This window comes from Entelurus aequoreus, linkage group LG10, assembly GCF_033978785.1.
Source record: "Entelurus aequoreus isolate RoL-2023_Sb linkage group LG10, RoL_Eaeq_v1.1, whole genome shotgun sequence".
Taxonomy (NCBI): Eukaryota; Metazoa; Chordata; class Actinopteri; order Syngnathiformes; family Syngnathidae; genus Entelurus; species Entelurus aequoreus.
In genome coordinates this window covers 71,555,073-71,567,975 of record NC_084740.1, presented here as the reverse complement: position 1 = coordinate 71,567,975, position 12,903 = coordinate 71,555,073, and the positions used below count along the sequence as shown (strand labels likewise).

The 12,903-nt window shown below is 42.5% G+C and overlaps 2 protein-coding genes across 4 annotated transcripts in view; one reads left to right on the top strand and one right to left on the bottom strand.

The window, feature by feature from the left end:
- The window catches only part of LOC133659003 (alpha-tectorin-like), a 60,170-nt gene that overhangs the window by 15,373 nt on the left and 31,894 nt on the right, over positions 1-12,903 (top strand). The gene's annotated exons all lie outside the window — the stretch shown is intronic.
- LOC133659001 (contactin-associated protein-like 5) lies at positions 143-8,697 on the bottom strand. Of its 3 annotated transcripts, none has more exons than XM_062061590.1 (23): positions 8,474-8,697; positions 7,963-8,073; positions 7,500-7,904; positions 7,212-7,415; positions 6,939-7,111; positions 6,710-6,853; positions 6,387-6,636; positions 5,737-5,907; positions 5,504-5,663; positions 5,297-5,403; positions 5,087-5,206; positions 3,929-4,129; positions 3,735-3,810; positions 3,555-3,664; positions 3,321-3,491; positions 1,972-2,178; positions 1,669-1,908; positions 1,380-1,586; positions 1,178-1,311; positions 1,028-1,115; positions 717-905; positions 582-639; positions 143-464 (listed from the first exon to the last, which is right to left on the bottom strand). In XM_062061590.1, the coding sequence occupies exons 4-23, from the start codon at positions 7,405-7,407 to the stop codon at positions 362-364; spliced, it is 3,105 nt and encodes a 1,034-aa protein (XP_061917574.1). In that variant the 5' UTR covers positions 7,408-7,415; positions 7,500-7,904; positions 7,963-8,073; positions 8,474-8,697; the 3' UTR covers positions 143-361. The 3 variants fall into 3 exon arrangements, with proteins under 3 accessions (XP_061917574.1, XP_061917575.1, XP_061917576.1); XM_062061591.1 differs by having other exon boundaries at positions 3,735-3,807; XM_062061592.1 differs by having other exon boundaries at positions 582-644; positions 8,474-8,696.

The window sequence follows — 12,903 nt, the reverse complement described above, 5'->3', positions numbered from 1 at the left end:
GTCTACTGCTGTTTGGCTCTGCCTTCCTGTGTGTGTAACACAAGCCTTAGCTGAATGGCAGCAACTAAAAATACACAGCATTCTTGTCACGTTGTGCATGCTTAAGAACATGAGACACATCACCAAGAGGTCAATTGTCTCATTTTATTTTGTCATGTCATCAGGAGGAAGACCAAAACAAGTCAATGCTAACTTCCTTAGCATTAGCATAGTGAGATGATCGTTGGTGGTAGAAATAAGAAATTGACACACACACACTCGTTTTCAAAACGCCCACATATGAACTTTCATAATGTTCTGCAGCTCTTAGTGATGTAGTCTTTCATGTTGTCTTTTACGTTGTGCATGTAAAGCTCTGCCCCTAAAGTCCACTTCCTGCTAACTTTGGGGGCGGCAGCGGTAGAGCAGGCGGGTCATAGCAGCAACCAGGCATGCGGCGGTAAGAACGAGTGCTGTGGCGCTGCCTGGGGAGCAGGTACAAGAAGTTAGCAGAAGCTTACAATAGGTAGTGTGATAATCAGAGCTCTCATCATCTCTCTTGTCAAGGCACGAGCAGCAACTCTACAAAGTGAAGGACAAACCTATGGTTATCCCTGCCCCCTTTTGACTGCCATCTTTGCTTGCCGTGGTGGTGCTGGTCTGTCCTGCTCACAGAGACGAGGTGAAGACGCGAATGTCAAAGGTACAAGAGGGCCAAAGAAAAAGCAAAGCGTCACCTGTCAGATCGTGCGACACGTCAGAGCATCTGGACTGCGCCAGCGCACTGCGGACGCCAACCGAAGAGATGCCTCGCTGCAACAGCGCCACCTTCAGGGGTGCCACATGATTGACATGGACCGCAGACAGGCAGCCCACAAAACCCGCCTTGCCCGCCGAGACCACCTCAAGAGGGAGGGACTCATTTACTGTTTAAAGACATGAAAGCAACTGACCACCTTGACGTAGCATTAAAGAGCCATTTGTCAATCATCAGCAGCACAGGACATGCCCCCTTCTGTCGCCACATGTGACCAGGCTTGTAACGTACTTGTGATTTTTCCGAGAGTCACGGTCATGATTGGGATCGGCTCAGCATCCGACACCAAGGTGAACTTCCTGTCTATTTGCTGGTCCACCTGCCAGTCACCACACATGTTACAGGGGTGCGGGCGTCCACCACACAACAGGAGGCTCTCACCTGCACGTAGACAGTGTTGCTCTCGCAGAGTATTCTGACTTGGTGCGATCTTCCATCCGCCAGGCTGCTGGACGCGGGGCTAAAGACCTCAGGCTTCCTGTCACTCTGCAAGTTGTACCACACGTGCAGACGTCCTGCAAAACAGTTTGACAACAGTTGCCATGTCGTAATGTCCTGACGTAGTGAAGTTACATGGTAGTACCGTTGCCAGCAAGTAGGACAACCATGTAGTACGTCTTGAATGTTTTGACGCTTAGCAACATGGCGGGTCTCCGCATTGTGACAAAGCTAAAGGTCATGTCCTCTCTGGTCCTGCCCCCACCATGTTTGGACACAGACGACTTTTGGTGGTGGCCTGGCAAAAAGGTGTAGGTTACTGATGTCTCTTCATCAAAGGCGAGAGCCACTTCTGCGGACACAGACGCCGCACAAAGTACACGTTAAGCACGGCTTACCCCGAGCGGCAAATAGCGGCGGCCTGTAACTCTCACCGTCTTTGCACAGAGGCCCGGCGTACGCCGAGCGTGAGCAGTCGCAAGCAAATCCGTCACTCTTTTCAAAGCAACGCCCTCGGTTGTGGCAGACAACGCTCGGCCCGTCACAGTAACCGGGACATGTGGGGCTCACACCGGGTGCCGTCTTGGCACTCTCTTGCAGGTCATAGGTTAAGCCATTGACTGTCAGAGACCTGATGCAGCCCAAGAAACCTCGCAGGCCGGAAGGTACCCCCCCTGGGGTACAACACAATGTCATTTTATAAACAAACCGTTTCAGCCACCATGGCACATTCATACCTACGAAAAGCTGCCCGCCAAGGCGTTGGTGTACGGCTGCATCAGGCGGGGCCTCCAGGACGCCGACGGGAAGTTCATCCACCTGCAGCAACGTCTCCTTAACGTTGCGCTCCACCCTCACGTAGTGCCATTGTCTGTCATTCAGGGGGAGGTGGGACTTGACCAACACCACTGATGCGCTGAACGACAACATCATGACGGAAGGAGCTGGAAAGTCGTGCACAAAAACACACACAATGTTCATGCATGCTTCTTTGGGGATTCTAAGCTTTGCTCATTGAGGCTTAAAGCCAATAAATGCACACATACAATGAGCTGAAATCACAAAGAAATAGATGTCAAAGCCATCATGTTAACAGACTAAAACCTCGAAGCTAAGCTTATTTTATTATAACACATATCCCTAATAAGCTAAGCTAACTTTGTTGGCTAATAATAGCTATATGAGGTCATTTAGGATCAAGTCCTAATGCACAGCTAATTATTGCAGATTTTTTAATTCACTGATCAAAGTAGATAAAAAAATATGACGCTAGTAAATTAGCATTAGCAATCAAGATTACTAAGCTAATGGGGTCTCTTAACCCTGTAAGACCCAAATATAGAAAAACCTAAAAAAAAATCATTTGACCTTTCAGATGTTGTTGTAGGAGGCATTTGATGCAGAAATTGAAGATTTAAAAAAAAAAAGTTTATGTATGTTTTTAGAGAAATTTTGTAATATTGCAACATTGGGCTTTGATGGGAGCAGAATTTCTGTATTTGTACTCACATTGTCTGAACAACTAAGGGTTCATTTGCAGGGTTGATTGCTTACTTAGCCCCATAACGGTATATACCTTTAATAATAATCACACATTAGTTATATTTTTATGAAGTCATTTATTACAAATATAAAAAATATGAAACAAGATAAAACTCTTAAAAACGCTTGTCCCCCCTCTTTTATAATTGTAACAATTATATAACAAGCTCTAAATGTAATTTGATGCATCTGTTCCACAATAACTACCTATGTACATGCTCTAGACATTGTAATAACAACCCCAAAAAATATAAAATACATTTTAATTACTTGAATCTGATGAATCCAGTACAATGAAACAAATAGATGTTGTTCGAAGGAAACCTTGAGAGGTTGTGTGAGTTCAGGGCCAGAAGACGTGACTTATAAACAAATGTACGATCCAATAGCATTGTGAGACTGAACAATAGGACCCTATGACTATGTAAATGTGGTAATAAAAAAATGTTTTTTTATATATAACAGATTGTTTTTTTAGGATGGTTAAAGGTAAAGTTGTAATTTTACAACAAGGGGTGTTACAGGGTTAATGCGGTCAACTCACAGCTGAGCTCCAAGCGAATGAAGTCTTTCTGGCCCAGAGAATTCAGAAAGACACCAGAAGGACCGTCAGTCTTGAAGTAGAAGGTGAGGTCAAATGCCTGCTCAGGTTGCAGGGGCGGTAAACTGAGGTAGGCCCCCTCCTGGTTAAAGGACGCCATGTTCCAAAGACGCTCTGTTGGTGAGGAAGAGCTGAGGGGATATTTGGTGCAGGTCATACGGTGTCAGCTGCACTCACTGTCTCCATGGCAACGCAGAGGGCCCACACTGTGGACGGCCTCGGAGTCCTCAACTAGTACACTGAGTGGGAGATGCTCTTTCCCAGACAGAAACCCAGAGTCCTTGGACCTGTGCAGGAAACAGTCCTGTCTTGACCTTTGACTGTGCTAATTGCTGGCTATGACTGTAAGAATGCTACCATGCGTGGCTGGAGCTGCCCCAGTAGTTTCGCCTTTCCCCATGCTGATCCACCCACCAGGACAACGGGTGTCCTTCTGCCACAAAAACACTTAGGACGTAAACATTAGGTAACATTTACGTCGCGCAGTCTTCACAAATCGTTCACCAGCGAGTGGAGGTCATGTGATAACAGACTGAAGAGTAGCAACTCACCATCAGCCTTTAGGAGGCGGGACCTTTTGCTGGTGAAGACCACTTCCTGTCGACACTGCTCAGATGCCATCACGATGGCACGTAGTTGTTGGGACGAGGCGCTGGAGTTAAACTTCATGACATGAGTCTCGTGTTTAGATGAGTCGCTTACTCGGACAGGAAGCGTGACGTTGTGACTGATCAGGGTCCACACTTTGTCGTCTGAAGCGCAAAGATGTCACATGACCGCATCATTGATTGTGTTTTGTAAATGGAATACAGTAGATCCCTGTTATTCGCGGGGTTACGTTTTAAGACAGCCCGCAAATGGTAAAAAAAAATTTAAAAAAGCAAGTAAATTTTACATTTACACATTGAGAAACAATTATAGTCAAGCTAACATGCCAACATCTCGTCCTGACAAAGCAAATGTCGAGTGAATTGACCTGTGAAACAGCCACCCCTGCTGGATTCACAGCTGCAGCGTCTTTTTCCTCAGCATACAGACAACACCATTAAACCTTTCTTTAATTTAAACTGGCAAAAAAGCAGTGATTTATGGAGGGCCAAATGGGACAAAGTTAAATAAATTAAAAAATCTTTAAATAATTACTTAAATGTGTCATTAATAACTACAATTAAATACATCCATGTGTTCAAATGTGTCATGTATGTAATGTCTAAGTGTATTTAATTATGTATTGATTTCCTTATTTCCCAATTTAATACATTTTTGATTTCTTTCTTTCATGATTAGAGGATTTATTGCACATGGAAGTGCCGGGTAACCAATCAGGTGTTTGGATCCGCCCACTGACATTGAGGGTTGAGTTTGACAGATAAAATAAATCCATGAAGCGCTGACAAGGGCCAAATGGGATAAATAAATAAATATTTAAATAATTACTTAAATGTGTCATTATTTAAATATATAATGAAATAATGAAATTAATAATTAAGTAAATTGTGAAATAATTATTAAAATCATGAAATAATTAATAAAATCATGAAATTATTTAATAAATTATGAAATGTAAAAAAAAAACTGATTTAATAACATATATTTTTTCTAATTACATTTAATTAATGGCATTTTAAGTAATTATTTAAAGATTTATGGATTCATTATATGTTGGCACTCATAGTGATCTACTGTAGATGAGTGAGTTAGCAAGTCACCTGTCATGTTGCAGTACACCTGTGTGGGCCCCAGTGGGCCGCTGCCATCGGGGTCAATTGAGTAGAAGCCAGACGAGCCTCCGCTGAGTCTGTACGACTCACAGGACGACTCAAATATGGCTGCAAGAGCGCACGTAGCATGATAAGCTCTTATCACATAGTACTCGTGATATTACGTACGTGACATTATATTTAATATAAGTAACTCACAGTGGTGACAAGTGGCTCCTGCGTATCCGCTTCCAGAACAGTTGCAGTTAAAGCGGTCCCACGTCTGTGTGCACGAGGTGCCATGTTCGCACATGTTCGGAAGACACCTGCAACATCACAAGAAAACGCTACGCACATGTGTACACAACATAAATAAACACACATCTGGCCACCTCGTGTGGAAAGGAGCAGTGACGTGGCGCTGACCGGTCTCTGATGTGGCATGCGTCAAATAGCAGAGACGAGAAGTTTCCCAGCATCCCTTGCTGCACAAGGCTCAGCTTGATGGGCCACCGATCGATGGACAGCAGCCTCATGCAGCCCTGGAATGACGAGCTCCAGCTGTGGCAGTCTGATGCCCCGCAGCCTGGCGGACATACGCACAAAAACACGTTGGCACATGGCATTGTCCTCCTGCAGCGTGTCGGCGAAGCACCCACCCCCGAAGAAGAAGCCTCCGCTGGGCTCCAGTGGGTGGAGCTGTCGTACGGTGGCGATGGGCTGGTGGTCCAGACTCAGGACCAGTTGCAGGCCCCTGTAGTCCAAACTCAGCCAGTGCCACAGTCCGTCGTTCACCCGAGGACCACGCTCTCCAGTGTTTCTACTGGTTACTACAATTACAGGCTGGACTTGAGCTGAGACGGACACTGTTAGCATGTTAACATCACCCAAGAAGATCTTGATTGGAACAATGACAGAATTTTCTAGTGGTATTCAATCGATCGCAAGTGGACTGTTCAATTTGTCTTAAAAGAGGTTTTGCCTCTCATCCGAGTAGGCTTCATTAGTTCTTCTCTTCTCCCCGTTGTAACACAAGAAGATTCAGAAGGACGACACTTCAACTCTCCAATAAAACCCACTCAGATCTTCTGTTTCTAGTCGATACTGCGTTATTTTACGTAATTTTTTATGTAGTAACGCATCATGTAGTAACGGTAACTGAGTTACTGAATATAAAAAATAACGTGTTAGACTACTAGTTACCGCTGAAAATAACAGCGTTATTTTGAGTTACTTTATAACGCGTTAGTCCCAACACTGCTGTCCAGCCACCCCGCCAACATAAAAGCGCCATTAAGCACTCACTGACCTGTGGCAGCGTTGCCTAGGAGCAGTCGACTGTCGGAGATGTGCAGTCGCAGCTCCCGATGCATTGGTCCAAGCCCGGTGACAAGCAGCAGTGCGTCAGTGTTCCATGTTCTAAACTGGAAGCGGATGGAGAAGTACCTTCGATCAACGATGGTGTGGGGAGCCGCCGGCAGCCACAGTAAGCTGCTGCTGGAGCTGATAAAGGTGCACGCCGTCCGCTCGGGCCGCGTGCATGAGAAGGAGACGTTTCCCTGAAAGATGCGGGAGATGTGAAGGTTGGCTTCCATCGCTCATGAAAAGTGGGGAGAGCGAGCGCAATCTTACCACGCTGTACATTTGAGGCTTGCGTCTTTTAGCCAGGTCGATGACATTGACACCATTATAGTAGACGTTCTCCATGCAGCCCTCAAAGTTCCTCCTTAGGAATGTTCCGGGCTTGCCAGGCAGAGGGATGCCGCCAAAGCTCAGCTGTCACATGTAGACACATGAGGACCGCGTTTACATAAGACGAATGACCCCGTTTCCCACGGAACCCCTGTCGGCGTGGACTGACCTCGTAGTCCACCTCCAGCGACTCCCCATGGCCTTGGGTCTGGAAGGACTGAGTGTAGTGGTCAACGCTGACCTTTACCTGCTTGTTGAGGCGCTCCATCGCCACCCAGTGCCACTTCTCGTCGTCCAGAAGACTGCCCACCGTCACTGCCTCCCCACCCCCGCTAGTGTCATCTGATAGCAGCGAGGTTATTGATGTGAGAGTGTGAAAAGAGAATAAGAAGACATTAGAGAGAGATGAGAAGCTAAGGACTGAAGTCATCGTTGAGCTGACCCAGGTTGAGGTGGAGAGCCAGTCTGGTGTCACGCAGCTCCAGGGTGATGAAGTGGCCACGCCGGCTTTCACCATGTAACAGGACGCCATCGGCCTGCCGGCTCTTGAACCTCAGTGAGATGACGTCTTTGGCCGTAGACACGGATTTCTGCTTGAAGCGGTACAGTAGAGCACTTCGGCCGTCAAAGTCGGCCATGTGCGACTCTGCAAGCGACCGATTCATCAGTGTCATGGCTGACAGCTGATCATTAGCTTGATTGTGTCACGTGGCAAGGGGGCATGGCTTACTGTAGAAGCAGCCAAACACATCCACCCGCAGGCCGGGCCCGTCGCTAGTGGTCCATTCCAGAGGGACGAAGCGTATAAAGCGACCCCTTGGCGGCGGCGAAAGCTTGACGAGGACGGCCGCCCGTCCATTCACGTTAGTCTGCAGAGACACGGTCAAAAGTCAGGAGAGGATGTGACAGAATAACATTTGACTAAGTTCCTCCCACCCGGCTCGTGTGTCACATGCCAGGAAGTGGACATCGCCATGCGTGTACTCCTTCAGGTGCTGCGGCGTGTCACCATAGAGGAGGCGGTACTTGCTGACACCCCCCCGCGTGGCCACCGCCGTCACCTCCATTGGCTCCTTGAGGTCCAGCTGCAACCAGGGGCCGGGGTCCATCTCTGCGGGAGACCATCCTGCACGTTCTGGACAACATGGCGGCTGTAACTATCACGTCTGTTGGTCCTTGTGTGTGGGACCCACCATCTCTCATGTCCATTTTGGCAAAGTGTGCGGCGTCGCCGGGTGATAACTGCGACGAGCTGCTGAAAGATGACCGAGGCAGCGCGGATGCCAGAGGAGCGTTGCAGCTGTCTAAAAAAGACAGACAAGAGGTACAACACGGCATCCATTCTTCATTCATTGTGAACTGTCCCACCACAATAAAAGCAGTCACTGCTGTGTATATTTAGTTTTGGTTTATGATACTATAATTATGCTAATGCTAACCGCACATTTTAAATGCAAATAAGTAAAATACATTTTTCAGGCAAACTACCAACAATGTGATCGCTGATATACAATGATATTAATAATAATAATAATAACTTTAATTTATATAGTGCTGGCGCGGACACTTAGCAACATTTCAGTTATTTACAGAATATGGGTGCACAAAGTCTACAAAGCTTTTGAAGTAGTATACAGTGTGCGTGGATAGTTAGGGTTGAAGACACGAAGAAAGTGATGAAGATGAGAAAGATACGATACTTACAATGAGAGGCGACGCTGACGATCACGTCAATCCAGATGATACCCTGCAACGGCAACATCGTCATCCTCGTCTTTTGCTCAGTCTTCTGTTCACAGTGACCGACACTCTTCGTCACTGAACCTCCTCCGCCTCCTTCTTCAGCATTTCACGCACACTCATGCGCACATGCACACTCACATTAAAATTAAATGAGTTGTTGACGTCGCCAAGTACGCTAGCTTCCTCATGTAGTCACAACTGCAAAACACGTGGCTTTTTCTTTGGCTTTTTACGTTGACGGCTGGACAAAAAGGACCGGAAGTCACATGTCTCACAATCAAAGCAGCACTTGTGAACTCTAATATCCTGCTTCATTTCTTTTTACACTTGTATGACACTTAAACACTTGAACATTTAGTTTAACACTACATTTACTGTTTTATTTACGCCTTGTCAACATTCATTAAACCTTTACTTTCATTTTTTATACTTCTCGTTAACATGAGTATAAACTTTTATATTCTAATATCCCTGAATAACATCAGTAAAGTTCAATATTTTTGTATTTTGATACTCCTTGCAAACGTTGCTATAGTTCAGGGGTCACCAACGCGGTGCCCGCGGGCACCAGGTAGCCCGTAAGGACCAGATGAGTAGCACGCCCGGCCTGTTCTAAAAAATAGCTCAAATAGCAGCACTTACCAGTGAGCTGCCTCTATTTTTTAAATTTTATTTATTTACTAACAAGCTGGTCTCGCTTTGCCCGACATTTTTAATTCTAAGAGAGACAAAACTCAAATAGAATTTGAAAATCCAAGAAAATATTTTAAAGACTTGGCCTTCACTTGTTTAAATAAATTCATTAATTTTTTTACTTTGCTTCTTATAACTTTCAGAAAGACAATTTTAGAGAAAAAATACAACCTTAAAAATGATTTTAGGATTTTTAAACACGTATACCTTTTTACCTTTTAAATTCCTTCCTCTTCTTTCCTGACAATTTAAATCAATGTTCAAGTATTTTATTTTATTTTATTGTAAAGAATAATAAATACATTTTAATTTAATTCTTCATTTTAGCTTCTGTTTTTTCGACAAAGAATATTTGTGAAATATTTCTTCAAACTTATTATGATTAAAATTCAAAAACTATTCTGTCGAATCTAGAAAATCTGTAGAATCAAATTTAAATCTTATTTCAAAGTCATTTGAATTTCTTTTAAAACTTTTGTTCTGGAAATTCTACAAGAAATAATGATTTGTCTTTGTTAGAAATATAGCTTGGTCCAATTTGTTATATATTCTAACAAAGTGCAGATTGGATTTTAACCTATTTAAAACATGTCATCAAAATTCTAAAATTAATCTTAATCAGGAAAAATTACTAATGATGTTCCATAAATTCTTTTTTAAAGTTTTTCTCTTCTTTTTTTCGTTTGAATTTTGAATTTTAAAGAGTCGAAATTGAATTTTTTTCGTGTTTTCTCCTCTTTTAAACCGTTCAATTAAGTGTAAATATCATTAATTATTAATAATAACGTTAAAAGTAAATTGAGCAAATTGGCTATTTCTGGCAATTTATTTAAGTGTGTATCAAACTGGTAGCCCTTCGCATTAATCAGTACCCAAGATGTAGCTCTTGGTTTCAAAAAGGTTGGTGACCCCTGCTATAGTTAAACACTTTTACATTTTATTACTAGATAACATTGCCAGTAGAAAATATGTAAGATTTCTGGCATTTAAAGGGGAAACGAACGAACGAACAAACGCGTGAGCCGCTCGTCCGCAGCAGCACGAGATAATGAGCAAATGCCCTAAAGCAGTGATTCTCAAACTGTGATACGGATACCACTAGTGATACGCAGAGACCCATTACCTCCCTGCTTGGTACTCAGCATCAAGAATTGGAATTGGGGGTTAAATCACCAAAATGATTCCCGGGCGTGGCCACTGCTGCTGCTCACTGCTCCCCTCACCTCCTAGGGGGTCAGGGTGATGGGTCAAAAGCAGAGGATAATCTCACCACACCTAGTGTGTGTGTGACAATCATTGGTACTTTTAACTTTTTTTAGTGCCGCTCTAGTGGCTCCCTGGAGCTTTTTTAAAAATGTACTCAAATGGAAAAAGATGGGGGGAAATATATTATTTGTTCTAATATTAGTTCTGTAGGAGGACAAACATGACACAAACCTTCCTAATTGTTAGAAATCCCACTGTTTATGTTATACATGCTTCACTGAGGAGAGTATTTGGCGAGCGCTGTTTAGTCCTACTACTTTTGGCGGTCTTTGAACCCATCATAGTGTGTGTACATGTACAACTTGTGTTTTATGCCCCGCTTTTTTTTTCTCATTTTGTCCACCAAACACAAAAAATGCACAGAGGTGAGCTTTGTTTATGTTATTGACTTGTTGGAGTTCTAATCAGGCATATTTGGTCAGTGCATGACTGCAAGCTAATCAATGCGCTTTCTTTATTTTCATGACTATTTACATTGTAGATTGTCACTGAAGGCATTCAAACTATGAATGAACACATGTGGAGTTATGTACTTAACAAAAAAAAGGTAAAACAACTGAAAACATGAGATAGGCTCCGGCGCCCCCCACAACCCCGAAGGGAACAAGCGATAGAAAATGGATGGATTGATGGATGTTTTAACTGATTACTTTTTCGCACACACTTGGCATTCTCTCGATGAGCTTCAAGAGCTAATCACCTGAAATGGTTTTCACTTCACAAGTGTGCTTGAAGCTCATCGAGAGAATGCCAAGAGTGTGCAAAGCAGTAATCAGAGCAAAGGGTGGCTATTTTGAAGAAACTAGAATGTAAAACATGTTTTCAGTTATTACACCTTTTTTGTTAAGTACATAACCCAATATGTGTTCATTCATAGTTTTGATGCCTTCAGTGACAATCTACAATGTAAATAGTCATGAAAATAAGGAAAACACATTGAATGAGAAGGTGTGTCCAAACTTTTGACCTGTACTGTATATGTGAGCTCATTTAATTTCCTTTACATATGTTCTCTGTGTATATAATTGATACTTGCATGTCTCATGACATATTGTCTGTATGTAATATTGGCTGCATTTCTGATAGTTGTGTGTGTGCCGTATTGTTCCAGACCACAGCAAACGTTACCCAGCTTGCAAAATTTTTAATAAATCCATTAGAGGAAGACAGCCTGCCATTTCCTTTAACCTTTGGCCATTCTAAGCCAGTAATTTCCAGGAGTCATCTCACCCTCTGAGAAGCCTTCATTTTACTAATGTTTTCCAATGTTGTAAAAAATGTGTAGAACAAATATTAACATTTCAACATTTATGTCAACAAAGATTTGCGTCACATAGTCATTTTGATAGTAGGCTAATATAGCTAATATAGACACTTGCATCATGTGTTGCCTTGATTATAACACTTATTTAAGGCGTTTAATTTTTGTGGCTCAAAACATTTTTTTTTTTGTATTTTTGGTCCAAATTTGGCTCTTTCAATATTTTGGGTTACTGACCCCTGATGTAGTAATACACCTAAGAATCACTAGCTACGAGTCAATTATTAGTGTGTTTTTTTAAAATATTCAAACACAGTGTCACTGTTCAAACTGTGTAATTTTACAGTGGCCAAAAATATTAAATATACTTGTTGAATAAAACCTCTGTCATGTTTTAATGAATACTTAGGCCTACTATGCTACGTTATTATAATGTTGGTAAATATGGTGGTAATTGGAGAGCCAAGTGTTTTCTGCTGTGGTACTTGGTGGACAAACCACTGTCCTAAAATGTACATCTGTATGTTTGACTTTGATTAAACCATTGTGGAAAGCATGTCTAAATGCTTGTCATGTGACAGTCTTGTGACTATCAGGATGAATGTCCTTCAAAATGGCAGTCGTGTCAGGTAAGCTAGCGAATTTCCAAATATAATTTTTTTGCCTTGAAAGGTCATTTTTAACACGTTTTGACAATTCGAATGATTTAATGGGGTTTCAAACGTTACACTTTAATTAGTTAGTAGCTACTCTATTTAGAACAGGGGTGGACAATTAATTTGTACCGGGGGCCGCATAAGCAACCCGAGCACTGCTGGAGGGCCACACCGACAATATTTCAAATAAATTTTGCTCAATATTATTTTTGATATACCGTAAGATAAATAATAATAATAATTAATAATAATTTAATTTAACCTAACTTAACTTTATACAAAAGCAGATTGCTTCTGATGGTTTTATTTTTAACACTGTCTTACACAACACTTTCTGATGTATAATACAATGCAAAAAATTTCCATTTCTGCACAGGGTTAATTTCTGTCACTTTATCCTGTATTATCCAACATTTTTCCCCGTCAGATTTGGACAACCATCTGTTGTTAAAAATCGTTTTTAATCATATTTATTTTATATTGTTTCTTACATTGGTTTTATATGTAATTATTTT

What these genes read in the sequence shown, in the direction of transcription:
- LOC133659001 (XM_062061590.1), bottom strand. Translation starts at nt 7,407, where the DNA reads ATGGCCGACTTTGACGGCCGAAGTGCTCTACTGTACCGCTTCAAGCAG. An exon ending in GACTCTCGGAAAAATCACAA is followed by an intron (nt 906 to 1,027) that starts GTACGTTACAAG and finishes GTCTTTAAACAG; the next exon opens with TAAATGAGTCCCTCCCTCTT. An exon ending in CGTGTCGCACGATCTGACAG is followed by an intron (nt 640 to 716) that starts GTGACGCTTTGC and finishes TGAGCAGGACAG; the next exon opens with ACCAGCACCACCACGGCAAG.